General features: G+C 49.3%; 1 protein-coding gene across 1 annotated transcript in view; it reads right to left on the bottom strand.

Annotated features, from left to right (window-relative positions):
• GASK1A (golgi associated kinase 1A) overlaps nt 1–16,149 on the bottom strand; it is a 48,871-nt gene that overhangs the window by 20,843 nt on the left and 11,879 nt on the right. Inside the window, exons 3-7 of the mRNA XM_086720569.1 lie at nt 10,145–10,267; nt 8,296–8,399; nt 7,476–7,626; nt 6,337–6,521; nt 5,059–5,239 (exon numbers count right to left, since the gene is read on the bottom strand). Coding sequence (XP_086576695.1) covers nt 6,453–6,521; nt 7,476–7,626; nt 8,296–8,399; nt 10,145–10,267 — 447 coding nt within the window. The 3' untranslated portion in view covers nt 5,059–5,239; nt 6,337–6,452. The remainder of the gene's footprint in view (nt 1–5,058; nt 5,240–6,336; nt 6,522–7,475; nt 7,627–8,295; nt 8,400–10,144; nt 10,268–16,149) is intronic.

Genomic DNA, 16,149 nt, shown 5'->3' with positions numbered 1-16,149 from the left:
GACAATCTATACTTTAAAATAAAGACTGTATCAAGAGATGCAGAAGGGCATTATTTCATAATCAAGGGGTCTATCCACCAAGAAGACCCAACAATTGTACACATTTATGTGCCAAATGTGGAAGCACCCATATATATATAAATCAGTTAATCACAAACATAAAGAAACTCATCGATAGTAATACCATAATAGTAGGAGACTTCAACACCCCACTCACAGCAATGGACAGCTCATCTAATCAAAAAATCAACAAGGAAACAATGGCTTTGAATGACACACTGGACCAGATGGACTTAACAGATATATTCAGAACATTTCATCCTAAAGCAGCAGAATAAATCTCCAGTGCACATGGAACATTCTCCAAAATAGACCATATACTGGGAAACAAATCAGCCCTAAGTAAGTACAAAAACGAGATCATACCATACATATTTTCAGACCACAATGCTATGAAACTCAAAATCAACCGCAAGAAAAAATTTGGAAAAGTAACAAATACTTGGAGACTGAAGAACATCCTACTAAAGAATGAATGGGCTAACCAAGAAGTTAAAGAGGAAATTAAAAAGTATATGGAAGTCAATGAAAATGATAACACCACAACCCAAAACCTCTGGGACACAGCAAAGGCAGTCATAAGAGGAAACTATATAGCAATCCAGGCCTTCCTAAAGAAGGAAGAAAGATCTCAGATACACAACCTAACCTTATGCCTTAAGGAGCTGGAAAAAGAACAGCAAACAAAACCCAAAGCCAGCAGAAGACAGGAAATAACAAAGATTAGAGCAGAAATTAATGCTATTGAAACCAAAAAAACAGTAGAACAGATCAATGAAACCAGAAGCTGGTTCTTTGAAAGAATTAACAAAATTGATAAACCACTAGCCAGTTTGATCAAAAAGAAAAAGGAAAGGACCCAAATAAATAAAATCAAGAATGAAAGAGGAGAGATCACAACCAACACAGCAGAAATAAAAACAATAATAAGAGAATATTATGAGCAATTATATGCCAATAAAATGAGCAATCTGGAAGCAATGGCCAAATTCCTAGAAACATATACACTACCAAAACTGAAACAGGAAGAAATAGAAAATTTGAACAGACCCATAACCAGTAAGGAAATCAAATTAATAATCAAAAATCTGCCCAAAAACAAGAGTCCAGGGCCAGATGGCTTTCCAGGGGAATTCTACCAAACATTTAAGGAAGCGTTAACACCTATTCTCTTGAAGGTGTTCCAAAAAATAGAAATGGAAGGAACACTTCCAAACTCTTTCTATGAAGCCAGCATTACCTTGATTCCAAAACCAGAGACCCCACTAAAAAGGAGAACTGTAGACCAATTTCCCTGATGAACATGGATGCAAAAATCCTCAACAAGTTATTAGCCAACCGGATCCAACAATACATTAAAAAAATTATTCATCACGACCAAGTGGGATTTATACCTGGGATGCAGGGCTGGTTCAATATCTGCAAAACAATTAACGTGATTCATCACATCAATAAAAGAAAGGACAAGAACCATATGATCCTTTCAATAGATGCAGAGAAAGCATTTGACAAAATACAGCATCCTTTCTTGATAAAAACCCCCAAGAAAGTAGGGATAGAAGAAGCAAACCTCGAGATCATAAAAGCCATATATGAATGACCCAACGCTAATATCATTCCTCAATTGGGAAAAACTGAGAGCTTTCCCCCTGAGGTCAGGAACAAGACAGGGATGTCCACTCTCGCCACTGTTATTCAACATAGTATTGAAGTATTAGCCTCTGCAATCAGACAACACAAAGAAATAAAAGGCCAGGAGGAGGTCAAACTTCTACTCTTTGCAGATGACATGATACTCTATATGGAAAACCCAAAAGATTCCACCAAAACACTGCTAGAATTGATTCATGAATTCAGCAAAGTTGCAGGATATAAAATCAATATACAGAAATCGGTTGCATTCCTATACACCAACAATGAAGCGACAGAAGGAGAAATCAAGGAATAGATCCTATTTACAGTTGCACAAAAAACCATAAAATACCTAGGAATAAATCTAACCAAAGAGGTGAAAAATCTATACACTGAAAACTATAGAAAGCTTATGAAAGAAATTGAAGAAGACACAAAAAAATGGAAAAAGATTCCATGCTCCTGCATAGGAAGAACAAATATTGTTAAAAATGTCGATACTACCCAAAGCTATCTACATATTCAATGCAATCCCTATCAAAATAACGCCAGCATTCTTCACAGAGCTAGAACAAATAATCCTAAAATTTTTATGGAACCAGAAAAGACCCCGAATAGCCAAAGTGATCTTGAAAAAGAAAACCAAAGCAGGAGGCATCACAATCCCAGACTTCAAACTATACTACAAAGCTGTAATCATCAAGACAGTACGGCACTGGCACAAGAACAGACACTCAGATCAATGGAACGGAATAGAGAACCCAGAAATGGACCCACAAACGTATGGCCAACTAATCTTTGACAAAGCAGGAAAGAATACCCAATGGAATAAAGACAGTCTCTTCAGCAAGGGGTGCTGAGAAAACTGGACAGCGACACACAGAGGAATGAACCTGGATCACTTTCTTACACCATACACAAAAATAAACTCAAAATGGATGAAAGACCTCTATGTAAGACAGGAAGCCATCAAAATCCTCAAGGAGAAAGCAGGCAAAAACCTCTTTGACCTTGGCCGCAGCAACTTCTTACTCAACACATCTCCGGAGGCAAGGGAAACAAAAGCAAAAATGAACTACTGGGACCTCATCAAAATAAAAAGCTTCTGCACAGCAAAGGAAACAATCAGCAAAACTAAAAGGCAACCGATGGAATGGGAGAAGATATTTGCAAATGACATATAAGATAAAACGTTAGTATCCAAAATTTACAAAGAACTTATCAAACTCAACACCCAAAAAACAAATAATCCAGTGGAGAAATGGGCAAAAGACATGAATAGAACTTCTCCAAAGAAGACATCCAGATGGCCAACCGACACATGAAAAAATGCTCACCATCTCTCATCATCAGGGAAATACAAATCAAAACCACAATGAGATACCACCTCACACCTGTCAGAACGGCTAACATTAACAACTCAGGCAACAACAGATGTTGGCGAGGATGTGGAGAAAGAGGATCTCTTTTGCACTGTTGGTGGCAATGCAAGCTGGTGCAACCAGTCTGGAAAACAGTATGGAGGTTCCTAAAAAAACTAAAAATAGAAGTACCCTACGACCCAGCAATTGCACTACTAGGCATTTATCCAAGGGATACAAGTGTGCTGTTTCAAAGGGACACATGCACCCTCATGTTTATAGCAGCACTATCAACAATAGCCAAAGTATGAAAAGAGCCCAAATTTCCATCGATGGATGAATGGATAAAGAAAATGTGGTATATGTATACATATACAATGGAGTATTACTCAGCAATCAAAAAGAATGAAATCTTGCCATTTGCAACTACGTGGATGGAACTGGAGGGGATTATGCTAAGTGAAATTAGTCAGTCAGAGAAAGACAAAAATCATATAACTTCACTCATATGAGGACTTTAAGAGATAAAACAGATGAACATAAGGGAAGGGAAACAATATAAACACAGGGAGGGGAACAAAACAGAAGAGACTGATAAATATGGAGAACAAACTGAAGGTTATGGGAGGGGTTGTGGGAGGGGGGATGGGATAAATGGGTCAGGGGCACTAAGGAATCTACTCCTGAAATCATTGTTGCAGTATATACTAATTAATTTGGATGTAAATTAAAAAAAATTAAAAATTAAATTTAAAAAAATCCATATTCTTGGGGTGCCTGGGAGGCTCAGTTGGTTGAGCCTCTAACTTCAGCTCAGGTCATGATCTTATAGTTCGTGAATTGGAATCCCGCATCAGGCTCTGTGCTGACAGCTGAGAGCCTGGAGGCTGCTTCAGATTCTGTGTCTACCCCTCTCTCTCTGCCCCTTCTCTGCTCACACTCTGTCTCTCTCTCTCTCAAAAATAAACATTAAAAAAATTGTTTTAAATCTATATTCTTGCATCCATCAGCGTGAAGGGACTTCACTTATCTTGTCTCCTGTGCCTCCCTCCATGAAGTGACTTCTCTCATCGGCTGGACAATACCAGATGTTGCACAGGTTACTCTACCTTTGGCCCCTATACCCACATGCCCTAGCAGGCCCCACTCCCCAAATAAGCATCCCCTGAGCAGTGCTAACCAGAGCCACAGGTGGGCCCGGAGGTGGGCCAGGGAGGACAGGAGGGCCCGTGAAGCAAAGAGGAGGAGGTGAGGGGCAGGAGGGGAAGAACTCCTTCAGGGTTATGATAAGTAATCCATCCTCCCCACTGGAGAGGCCTTGGGGCAGGGTAGGGGCAGGTTCCAGGGGACGAAAGGCCAGGGTCCCTGGAAAGGCAGATTGGAGAGGAAGCCTGGAGCAGAAGAGGAGAGGAAGCCTGGAGAGGAAGCTCCTGACCCTCAGGTGGCCCAGGAGTGGGGACTGCGGGAAGTGTCTTGTCTGAGCTGGTGGGTGAGCCTCTGGGGTTCAGTGGGGACCGCCCACTCCTCTGAAAGCCCTGGTCCATGGGAAGCCCGGCTCGCAGCGTTCACAGAGATCTCGCCTCCCACATCTCCTTGTGCTGCACCCCCGCCGACTCAGCTCTGACCCCCTCTTGCCCACAGCACTGCCCTCACACTTCCTGTATCCCCAGTGACAGGGACCTTGCTTACCGACAGAAAGCCAGGACACCCGCTCTGATGGCCAAATGGCATACATGCGGCCACCACAATGCAGCACACACACTGATTCCTTCCAAATTCTATATTCTGTGTGGGAAATCTCACTAAGATTTCTTGAATGAGTGAATGAATGACAGTAGGAAGGAAGGAAGGATGCTATAGTGGTGGGGGCAGGGGTTCTGGAGTTAAATGAGGCTGGGTTCAAATCCCAGCCCTACCAGTTACCTGCTCTGTGACCTTGGGCAAGTGACTCAATGTCTCTGAGCCTCAGTCTTCTGTTCTGTCAAATGGGAGCAATAATGCCTACCTTATGGAGTTATTTCGAGGCTTTGCGATGAGGAACACAGTACAGCTCCTTTGCACAGTGCAGACCACCATCCGTATTCACTTCATGCCAGGTAGCGCTCCCCAGGTTCATGGGCAGACTCTGCCACCTCCATCTGTCTGGCCACGGGCAATGTACTCCCTCCCCAGCTGAGGCTCTTGATCTGTAGAGTGAGGATCATACAGCTGGGAGTGTAAGGCATTCATGAAATCCTCTGTATAAAGCCCCTTAGCACCATGCCTTGTGGGTAACAAATTAGTTACTACAGGTCTGGAACCCCATAACCAAACCCTGGAGGTCAGATGTCATTCAGAATCCTGAATTTTTCAGATATAGAAATGTTAATATGTTGCCTGTACTGTGTATTATGCAATATTCTCCGCAGGGTCTGAGGTTACACCCAATAACAACACACTGGTATTTCTGCAAGGCAACACAATGTATGAATATCCACGCTGACTGGGACAGGAGCTCTTGCACTGAATGTATGAAAAGGCTTTTGATTTTCAGAGCTGGGGGATGGTTGGCATTGCATCTAGAGAGCCATGAACCTGTTATTGTCACCAGCCTCTCCATCGTTTTCCTTGAAACAGACCCTTTAGGATGAAGTACAAAGAAACAGTCGGGCCTGGGGTGAGGCCAGTCAGGCAGCATGGTGGCCGGCGATTGTGGTGGCCTCACCAGACCCTTCGGCTGTCCTCGAAGCCTCTTAAGGTTGATGGGAAAGTCCTAATTCTCCATCCCCAGCTGTTTGCTTTGCTTGGCACATCCTTCTCATTCTAGAAGCAATGGCTGGGGGAGGCTTAGGGCCAGCAGCGCGTGCTGAGGCTGAGAAGGACAGAAAGTGGATGAAGTTTCAAGTTTGCAGAAAAGACACAGTTTGTAGACGGAGAAGACTTTAACGAGCAAAGAGCAATGGGCAGGGAGCCAGATGCACGCGACTGTGCTTGGCTGGGGTCGGACTTTGCTCCTCCACATTCCACAGAATCGGCCCTGCCTCATCATCCGCTCCGAATCCAAAGGGATTCGAGGAAGAGAAGCTGTCGGAGCCACTGGGCAGGGTGGTGGGAGCGCCCTTTAGTGGTGGTCCTGGGCTCAATACACGCTAGCACAACTCCGGCCTGAGTTTGAATTCTGACCCTTCCATCTATGAGCTGGGTGCCCTTGGACAAGTTACCAAACCCCTCTGTGCCTCATCTGTACAACGGAGATAATAATAATCACACCTAATCGGTAAATGGAGCTAATAATCACACCTACCCGTCGAGTCGTTAGGTGTGCCTTGATCCACATAAACCACTGTCACGGCGACTGGTACGTAGTCATCACTCAGTAAACGTTACTAGTTACTCTAGCAGGTGCTCAATAAACACTTGTCAGTTGCTAACCATTAAGTGGCCAAGGCCAGATCTGAACCCAGAGCTCCTGCATTCAAATCCAGGCCTCTGAAAATCAAAATAAAAAAAAAAATTAAGGGTGTTAAGGGTGCATATATTTAACAAGACTTTCTGAGGTGGAAGCTAGGGACTGAAGGGGTCTGTGTTGAGGAACAGCATGTCGAGAGGCCTGTGCTGGAGCCATTCTCAACTGAGGATGGCCCAGGGGCATGGGGCCCAACCCTGGAGTTCTGTGGACTTGGGCAGAGCTGGGCTTGGAGGCTTCCCCCGCCCCCTACCATTCCGGAAGGAGGAAGAGGCCAGTGCTGAGGGGAGGGCTAGGGATGGTGTCTTGCTGAGTGGGCTAAGCTCAGAGAGCTGGGCCCTGTCCTTCGGTGCCAGGGGTGGTTGACATGCACTGAGTGAGCTGGGAGGGGCCACACAGTGTCTGCTTATGTATCCACTGATCTGTGCTGAGCAGACCTGTTCACATCAGGACACAAAAGTGCTTGCTGGAAGCTTGGGGCCTTGCTTACTGACAAGATTCTGAAGATTCTGGCTTGGTGTTTTCAGCCAGAAACTTAACACACACGTGTGCACACACACACACACACATAGGCACTCACACATCCACTCTATATATGCGTGTGGGATGCACAATTTTACAGTATCTGGAGCGGTTCATAGAATGTTCTTGAAAATATTTATTGGTGCAAGGGAGTAAACAGCCAGAGCTGAAAAGACAGAAAGGACTGTGGTAAGATTGAACACCCAACACCCACAACCACCTTCACCATCCCAAGCAGGTGACACATTCTGGGACATTCTGGCTTTTCCCATTTGTCTTCAAGTTGGGGGGAGCCCAAGAGAATGTGGCCAGCAGCGTGGATGCTCATCCACTCGAGTGGTGTTGTGATGCACCCCGCCAGTGAGGCAGGAGCTCTGCCTGGGCAATGCACAAGCTCACGAGTCCTCATCCTGGAAGAGTGTCAGGTTGTGCTTCCGGATGTGTTCCAGCAGCACCTGTCCTCGCCGCTCCAGGGTCTGGAGAACCTGCGTCAGTCCCAGTCTCCCGCCTTGGCTTTGCCAGAACACTGGGTCCATCTGCAGTGACTTGAGCAGCATATTCTGTAGACACCCTGATGCAAGAACCTTCACGACAGACTCAGGAAACCTGGAGGTCAGGTCCCCCGAGCCCCATAACAGAAAGGAAAAGCAAAAGTGATCTCAGAAAATTTCCATGACAGGTGAAGCCAGATGGCCAGAAATCGCACAGCTGGCAAACCCTGGCAAAGTCATCCTGCAAAGTCCCAGGGCCCACCTGCTGTTTCGTTATCAGGGAACCCTCCTGTCTACCTGCTGTGACAGCAGACAGGGGATAGAGCTTTAGGATGGATCCCACCCCACAGAGAAGCTGGGGGAGTCACCTCTGCTACTCCAGGAGAAATGCCTCCTGCTGTGCTTGGCAAATGCCAGAAAGAGTTCTAAGAAGGCTGAGCTACCTGTCATGAGTGGGCAGGAAAGGTAGGCTGCCCAGGCTAGCTCCTCCTCTGGGGCAAGGGAAGGGCTGGCTTCACCAGGCCCTAGCAGGCTGCCAGTGTTCCGCCGGGCCAGGAGGCCCTCTGGCTATTAGGGGTGGGGGTACTCCACCCAGAAGTTGAAGGGCCTGCTGTGTCCCCTCAGCTTTCCCAGGGCTCCCCACCCCCTCCTGAGGCTCAGATCCAATAGCCTTTGTCTAAAAGACTGCAGACTTCACAGGAGCCATGATTTAAGGCCCCACAGTCTACAGCAGGGCCATCAAGCCTCACTCTCCGAACCCCCGTCCCACCCCGCTGACCCTCACCCATCTATGCCCTCCAGCAGCCGAAAGTTCAGCTTGTCCTCGGGGTGTTGAAGGTTGCCGGCGTTATCGATGTAGACCAGATGGGATGGATCACTGCTCCGGACCTCAGGGAAGAAGATGGGCAGAGACAGAGGTGGGTAAGGTTGCGGCCTAGCTGGCGCCCTTGGGCTCTGTCGGGGTTGAGGGGCTCAGAAGGGGGGGACCCTGAGCTGACGGTCCCACAGTCCACCCTGCTACCTCATGGCCCCCACACGCTGAGCAGTAATCTTGCCATCTCAGTGAACCCTCCCAGCAACCTTAGAAGGGGAGCTAGCATTAGCTCCATCAGGGGCACAAAGAAGTTAAGTAATTTGCACACAGTCACACAGCTGAGAAGCAGCTGGTTAGTTCCAACCCGGACCAGTGGTGCCAAGCCCCAGAGCCCCCTGTGAAACCACAAGGCAGAGGGGTTGATTCCTGTTCTGGTGGCTGAAGGGGTGAGGCGTGTGGGTGAGAACCGGCAGGTGCAGAGATGGCCTACCCAGTGGGGTTGTGGCTTCAGGGCACATCGCATACGTGCACGCTTACACATGCTCACGCGTCCTGAGCACCTGCACATTCCCCTGAGCATCACCAAGAACACACAACGCCTTCCGTTCCCAGGCAGCATACTCTAGCCCCACAGCAGAAGAGTTGAGCGACTACTAAACGCTTTCAAAACTAAAACCAGCCAAAGGGAATTCTTTAACACTTCAAAAACATGGCGTGGCATATCTTCCACTCCCTACTCCCACCCCTGTGCACACACCCCATTCCTATATATTCTCCAGGATTCCATGGTGTTTTCCCATAATCCTCTCCATTAAACTCGGCTTAACATATGAACTCTTGCCTCCGGGATCCTAGCTTTTCCTCTTCTGTCTCTTCTCCCTCCTCACCCCTCTCCACACATCAGGGATCATCTATTTCTTAAAGCCCAATGACTCTTCCCTCCGAAAACTGCTGTCCTAAGGGATCTGTGAAATGGCTACCCCCAGGGGTAACTGATGGATATAAAAGCCTTACCTCATCCAGGGATAACTGCCTTTTACCAGGGAACAGGAGAGAGAGCTCTGAGGGCAGGAGATGGAGAATTCCTACCACCCAGCAGCTTCACGAGGCAGCCCTGGCCTCCTGGCTGGTGTGGGCTGCCTGAAGGTAGCCCAGGGCACCGTGCTGACAGCTACTCTCTCCAAAAGCAACTGGCCAAAGTAAGGCCTCGTGGATATTCAGCTCACTGGGTGGGGAGAAGGCGGAGGAGCCCTTCCAGAGGGTGGCCCCTCGCTCCTTGGACAGAAGAGACTGCTCTGCCATGGCAGTCCTGTCTCTGATGGCCTCTGCACATCGCTTCCCACCCTGGGCTCTACTTTTAACAGGAGGCAGCGCAGTGTTCCTCTGGTGAGCACCGGCCTGTGAGCTGTTGGGCCCTAGGAGGGAGCCCTGTCACTGCCGCTGACCAGCCATGCGGCCGTGGAAACGCCCTTCCCCGGGCCAGGCCACAGTTTCCACAGCTGCTGGCACAATGTGGGTGGCTGACTAGACACACAGTCCTCACACCTGCTTCTGGGAGCCCTAGGGGTTCCCTGTGGACTCTCAAGGGGACAGTGGAGTTGATGAAAACCCAGCCCCCGCACCATCCCCACCTCAACCACATTTGCAAAGCCCCACTTGGGTCAGTTTTCCATACTATGGCCTCTTGGAAACATAATTCAAACAAAGGCTTCTGCTAAAAAGAATAGGATTGGGAACCCTCCGTGTCACATGATCTCTGAAACTCATGAACTGAAGGAGGAGACATGAAAACCCGAGTCTGGGTGACAAGGGGACGTACCAGGATGTGGACCAGTCGCAGCTCGCCCGGGTTCTGGCATTTCTCCCGGAGCCCCTCTTCCACGCAGGGGTCTGACGGCTCGGGCTCAAAGCCGCAGCAGTAGCGGTCCAGGCGGTCATGGACCTATGAGGACATCCAGCCTCTGAGGGGGTGTGGCTCGATGCCTGCCTCCACCGAGCCCGGCACTCGGGCCGCCTGACCCCTGGGGCCTCACACTGGGGACAGTGGCTGTCGGTGCTGGTCAGCTCGTGGCTGGCCTCCAGCTAGGGAGGGAGCTTCTGGTCTGCTCCTCCAGCCAGCTCGTCCTGCTGGCCGTGGGCCTGTCTGCTCACGCCTCAGCCCCGCCCGGATTTCCACTGATCCCCACTGCCGAATCTGTGTCACTGCCCCAAACTCTGGCCTAAGGCCACTGGGCCTCCCAGTGCTGACCATCTGTCAACCAGCGGAAATTCACACACAACTCCACTTTTTCCTTATGCGGCAAATGCGACAGCAGGGATTCCTCCTTTCTTTGGAGGTAAAAGCTGCAGCCCTTGTTAGGCCTGAGTCAAAGTCAGAGAAGGAGGAAGGCATTCCCCTTACAGGCTCCTTGTACACTGGAGGCCTCAAGGGGGAATCCTCAGGCATGGTGTGGGGACAGTTCTGAGGAGTTCTGCCTCCCAGCCCCTCCAGACACACATGGAGACACACATGACATTTTAGAGTGTCATAGAATTCGCACAACAATACATCCCACGCACCTGCTTCCAGTAGCTTTCTTCAGAAGGAAGGAGTTACAGCCTGCAAGTCAGGAATTAAACAGAAACACAGATACAGCCCAGCCCTGACCTACGTGAGGATGTTATCTACTGTGTGCATCCAATGCGAGGGGGTCCAGAAGGGAGAAGGCATCAAAATAGAAGTGGCAGAGTCCTCACAGGATGGGAGGGCGGGTCTTGCTGTAGGGAGAAAGACAGGAAAGGGATAGGTGGAAGCAGGAGGTGGTGTGGAAAAGGTTGGGATGTGCCAGGAAGTGGATTCCAAACAGGGTGAGTTTGGGGGCAGCAGGGGGCGTCACACGGTGGGCGAGCTGGAGGAGATGCACCCCTTTTCCTGCTGGGAAGGAAATTTGGCTGGATACAATACCTTGATGAGTGCTAACAACAGAAGGTGAGGTCTCCATAGGACTTGCTGTGCTTGGGACAAGAGGAAAAATCCATTTGTTGCTGCGGAAGGGGGAGGAGAGAGAGGAGGGGAAGAGAGAAGTGAAGCAGGGAGCTGCAGGAGGCTGAGGGTGTGAGACGTGCCCTTGTGCGAGGTATGTGAAACACGATCAGCTGCCTGGGATTTGTCTAAATCCTAGGAAGGTTACCAGATCCTCCCGGGTTGTGGGACCTGGGGTTTGAGTCCTTGTAAATCCCCAGGTGGTGTCAGGGTCGCAGGAGAGGGAGGGCCCAGGGACCCCTGGGCTCTCCCAATCAGGATGGTGACTCACACGGGTGCTAACTCTCAGGATGCAAAGGTAATCCGGTTCCTGAAAGAGCCTTGTGTGCGGCATGGAGACTCAGGCCCCCTTCTGCAGAATGGCTACACTAATTTAGAAAGCCTGGCAACACCACTGGAGAGGAAAGGTGCCAGCCTGGGAGTCTAGAAATCGGCTCCAGGTAACATACTGTGCTTGGGGCAACTGTCCAGACCAAGGCAACAGAAGGGATAGACTCAGCGTGGAGGTGAGTGAAAGTCAGGGCGAGGGAAGCAGAAAGCCAGATGGCACCACGCTGGTGAGGGGCCCCACAGAAAGAGAGGGCCTGCTCCCTCCCTCAATCCCCGGGAGCCTTCTGTGATTCCTCTCTAGCACACGGTTCAGCTCTGGCAGGATCAGGGCACCTCCCTCCCTGCAGTGGTGATGATGCAGAACAGCCACAGACTTACAGCAAAGGCAGCAGTGGTTTTAGTCTGATAAAGCAACGATGGCGTCTCTCCCTCAGAGATGATGATGATGTGGTGTAATAAGAGATGTATTTGGTCTCTGTGCCCTGATCCTAGCACAGAGCTCCTAAAACCTTTGGAGTTTCCTGAGTGATTTATAATGAGCCCCTTTGAGCACACCTGAGTTTATGCTAATGAGATGACTCAGGGGAGTCCCAGATAGCTTCAGAATGGGGGTTGGTCACCAGAAGACAAGTGAACAGAGGATAGGACCTTTAGCCCCATCTCTAACCTCCAGGAAGGATAGGAGAGCTGGAGATCGGGTGATAAACACTTGAACAACGAGATTTGGAGCACTTCCTGGTCGGTGAGCACATTCGTATCAGGAGGGTGGCACACCCCAGCTCCATCGGGACATAAGCTCCTGTGCTTGGGACCCTTCTGGGCCTCACCCCACATACCTCTTCATCTGGCTGTTCATTTGTATCCTTTAAAATAAACCAGTAAATGTAAGTAAAGTGTTTTTCCAAGCTCTGTGAGCCATTCTAGCAAATGATCAAACCTGAGGAGGGAGTCATGAGAACCCTTGATTTATAGCCAGTTGGTCAGAAGTGTGGGTAGCCCAGGACTTCTGACTGGTGTCTGAAGTGGAACAGTCCTGTAGGACTGAACCCTTTAACTTGTGGGATATGACACTCCAGGCAGATAGTGTCAGAATGGAATTGTGGGACACCCAGTGGGCGGTGGAGAACTGGTGTCCAAACGAAATATCACTGGGGAGCCTGGATGGCTCAGTCGGTTGGGCATCTGACTCTTGGTTTTGGCTCAGGTCATGATCTCACAGTCCGTGGGAGTCCGTGTTGCACCTTGTACTGATGGCGCGGAGCCTGCTTGGGATTCTCTCTCTCTCTCTGTCCCTCCCCAGCTCTCTGTCTCTAAACAAACAAACATAAAAAAAATAATAAAGTAACCTATTAAAAAAAGCCAAAACACTCAGACGACCACTGCCACTGTCACTGCCACCCACCTCTAGCTCATTCACTCCTCACTGCAGCTTTGCAAGGGAGACACCGTTATCCCACTTTACCCAGGGGGACGCTGACCCCAGACATAGGAAGGCCATAAATGTAAAAAGTAATATAGATTGGACTTGAACCAGGTTCTGCCTGGCTTGAAGCCCAGCCCTCTGTGTTATCCTGCCCTGCCTCCCTGAAGATCAGGAAGAGTGAGCCAGTTATAGAGGTCAAATGAGGTCTCCATCATTACTTTTCATGGGATTAATTAATTTGGTCTTACCCTTGCTAGAGAACAGCTTTCAACGTTTATTTATTTTTGGGACAGAGAGAGACAGAGCATGAACAGGGGAGGGGCAGAGAGAGGGAGACATAGAATCGGAAACAGGCTCCAGGCTCTGAGCCATCAGCCCAGAGCCTGACGCGGGGCTCGAACTCACGGACCGCGAGATCGTGACCTGGCTGAAGCCGGACGCTTAACCGACTGCGCCACCCAGGCGCCCCGAGAACAGCTTTCAAAACTATGAAGGAGGAAGAGGAAGAACGAGGAGACACAGAGCCCACCATCCTCCATGACGACAACAACTGAGGCAGCAGCAGGCATGGTGGTGTTTGGATGGCCCGTGTCTCTCTTCTGTGGTTCGCTGCTCAGCCAACCAGAGCCAGCACGGCCATCCTGCGTCCCTCTGCCCATGGCAGCTGCCCCTCCCCATAAATGGGGGTAAGCGGGACAATGTCACCTCCAGGATGTAGTACTCGTCGAAGCCACCTCCCAGGCCACCCAGCCCAGCCCAGTGCCGGCCAGTAAAAGGTCCTGTGTGCGGACCTTTGATTATTTCCATATCCCTTTGTAGGAAAACTCACATATATTCTGAAGAAATACAAAATTGATCTCTTTCGACACAAACAAGAAAATAACTATGGCTCAGTAAGCCTCACAAAACCAGATGTCCAGAAACGGGAGTGTTAAACAGTCCCAACCTCTGTCCCAAAACATTGTCTGTTTTGCAATAGTTCAAGATGGAGAAGTTGCATGTCAGACCTAGACCATCGCCCCAACAGGTTGAGGTCAATTCTGTGAGGCCAGGTTAGGTAGGATTTCCAGGGCCAGCGGGCCAAAGACACCCACAGGCACTACTGAAAAAGACAAGTTTAGCCTAGAGACCAACGCACAAAGCCCTGGTCCAGCTTGGCCAGGGTGGAAACAACCCTCACCCTGTTCGTGAAGTGAGCGCATTAACAAGACCCCTGACATGGACCATCACTGCTTTGGCTGCCTGGGCTTTGGATAACAGCAGCCACAAGTAACAGAAACACCTGATTCAAAACGCCTTCAACCATAAGGAAAGTTAGGATCATCTGTGGCAACAAGTCCCAAGATAGGGCAGGCTGGAGACTTAGCAGCTCCTTATTGACATAGTAAGGACTCGGGTTTCTTTCTGCTCTCCACTCACCACCCCCAATATTAACAGCCCAGCATAGTCTTTGGAAGCCTACAGGTGGCCACTGTGGGTATGTGTTTCCTTGTACATGTCCAGAGAGAACGAGAGGGTGGGGGAGAGGATGAATGAGAGAAACAGAGACAGAGAGACAGAGGGGAAATGAACCTCTCCTCCAGCAACCTTCCCTTCAGCCTGACTGGACCAAATCAGGTAACACGCTCACTCCTGGACCAGTAGTGGTCAGTGGAAGATGGTGACGCACTGATCCCCAAGCCCAGGACTGGGTGGGAGGTGAATCACGACAGGGCTCTGTGTGGAAATCTTTAGCTGCAGTGTCCTCACTCCAGCTGCGAGTGAAAGTGTTGATCAGGACAGGGCTGAGGAAGGAGCCCTACAGCTAGCCACCAGAGACCTCTCAGCCTTCCAACTGGTTTTAAACCCACTTGAAGCTTGTATCATGCCCTCTCCTCCACTATGCCCTAGCTATTTGACCTGAGGTAGTTATTTAACCTCGAAACCCCTGAGTTTTCTCATCAACAAAATGGGGCGGGGATACTCCCATGGGACTGCCCTGAGGCTCACGTAGGGTAACGATACATGTAAAGCATGGGGTGGTTGTTGTGGAAGAACCTTCTGTTGTGTCTGCCCTGGGAGCGGCAGGCCCAAAGACCCCCAGGAATCTCAGGGGTTCCCCTACCCACACACACACCAGGAAGCCCCAGCCTCACCCAGTGGCACAGGCCAGAGACCCAGAGTTTGAAATAAAGTGCTAACAATAGGGTAGCCACTCTCGTCTTATGGGCAGGCCTAGTTTCCAGAGTATGGACATGTCTGTGAGACAGACACCCACCTGTTTGCTTCTCTTTGGCTGGGAGAGTAAATGCCAGGGCAGTGCTGGCAAGACCGAAACATAGTAGGTGCTCTGGATTTCATAATATGCCTGAGGCACAGCCAACCAAACCCCCTTCCTCCTGGCAAACCCTCTCCGACCCCATCTCCAGGCCATTCTGTGCAGATTTTGATGTGTGACAGTGTATGTTTCCAGAGGAAGCCATGAAGGAATATTGGCCCATACAATATTCCTGGCTTCTCAAACTCTATACTCATTAGAATGTTTAACAGCAAGGGCCAGGCCAGGCCCAGTCGCAAGTTTGATTATTTTGCCACACCGTCTGGTTCTTTTTTTCCACTGAAGAGAAATTCAGTTTAAACAGCAGCAGGCTAGCAGCCACACAAGGCCAAGATTAAGTTCCATTTCCCACATTCCCTCAGGATTTGATTCTTTTTCCCTCTTTTGAAATAATGAGGAGTTCCCAAGAAACGAGGACGAACCTTTGCAGTTGGGTTTTTCTGACCAGCCTAGCAGTGTCACACAATCATGACGTGGATCGAAGCTTTTGTTCACTTTTACTTGAGCAGTTGTAAAGCCCTTACTTTGTGGCAGGCGCCACTCAGAGCTTGACATGTCACAACTCATTTAGTCCTTTCCACTAGCCAAGAGGTAGACACCATTATCATCCTCATTTCAAAGATGTGGAAACTGAGTCACAGAGGCTGGGTAACATGCCTAAGACCCCCTAGCAAGGACGTGGTGGTGCTTAGGCTCAAACCCGAGCACTCTGGCTCTGACCAGTGAGTGGGA

The sequence above is a fragment of the Puma concolor genome, chromosome C2 (assembly GCF_028749965.1).
Source record: "Puma concolor isolate L17-30 chromosome C2, mPumCon1.1.hap2, whole genome shotgun sequence".
NCBI classification, from domain to species: Eukaryota; Metazoa; Chordata; class Mammalia; order Carnivora; family Felidae; genus Puma; species Puma concolor.
This window is presented reverse-complemented; position numbering and strand designations above follow the sequence as displayed.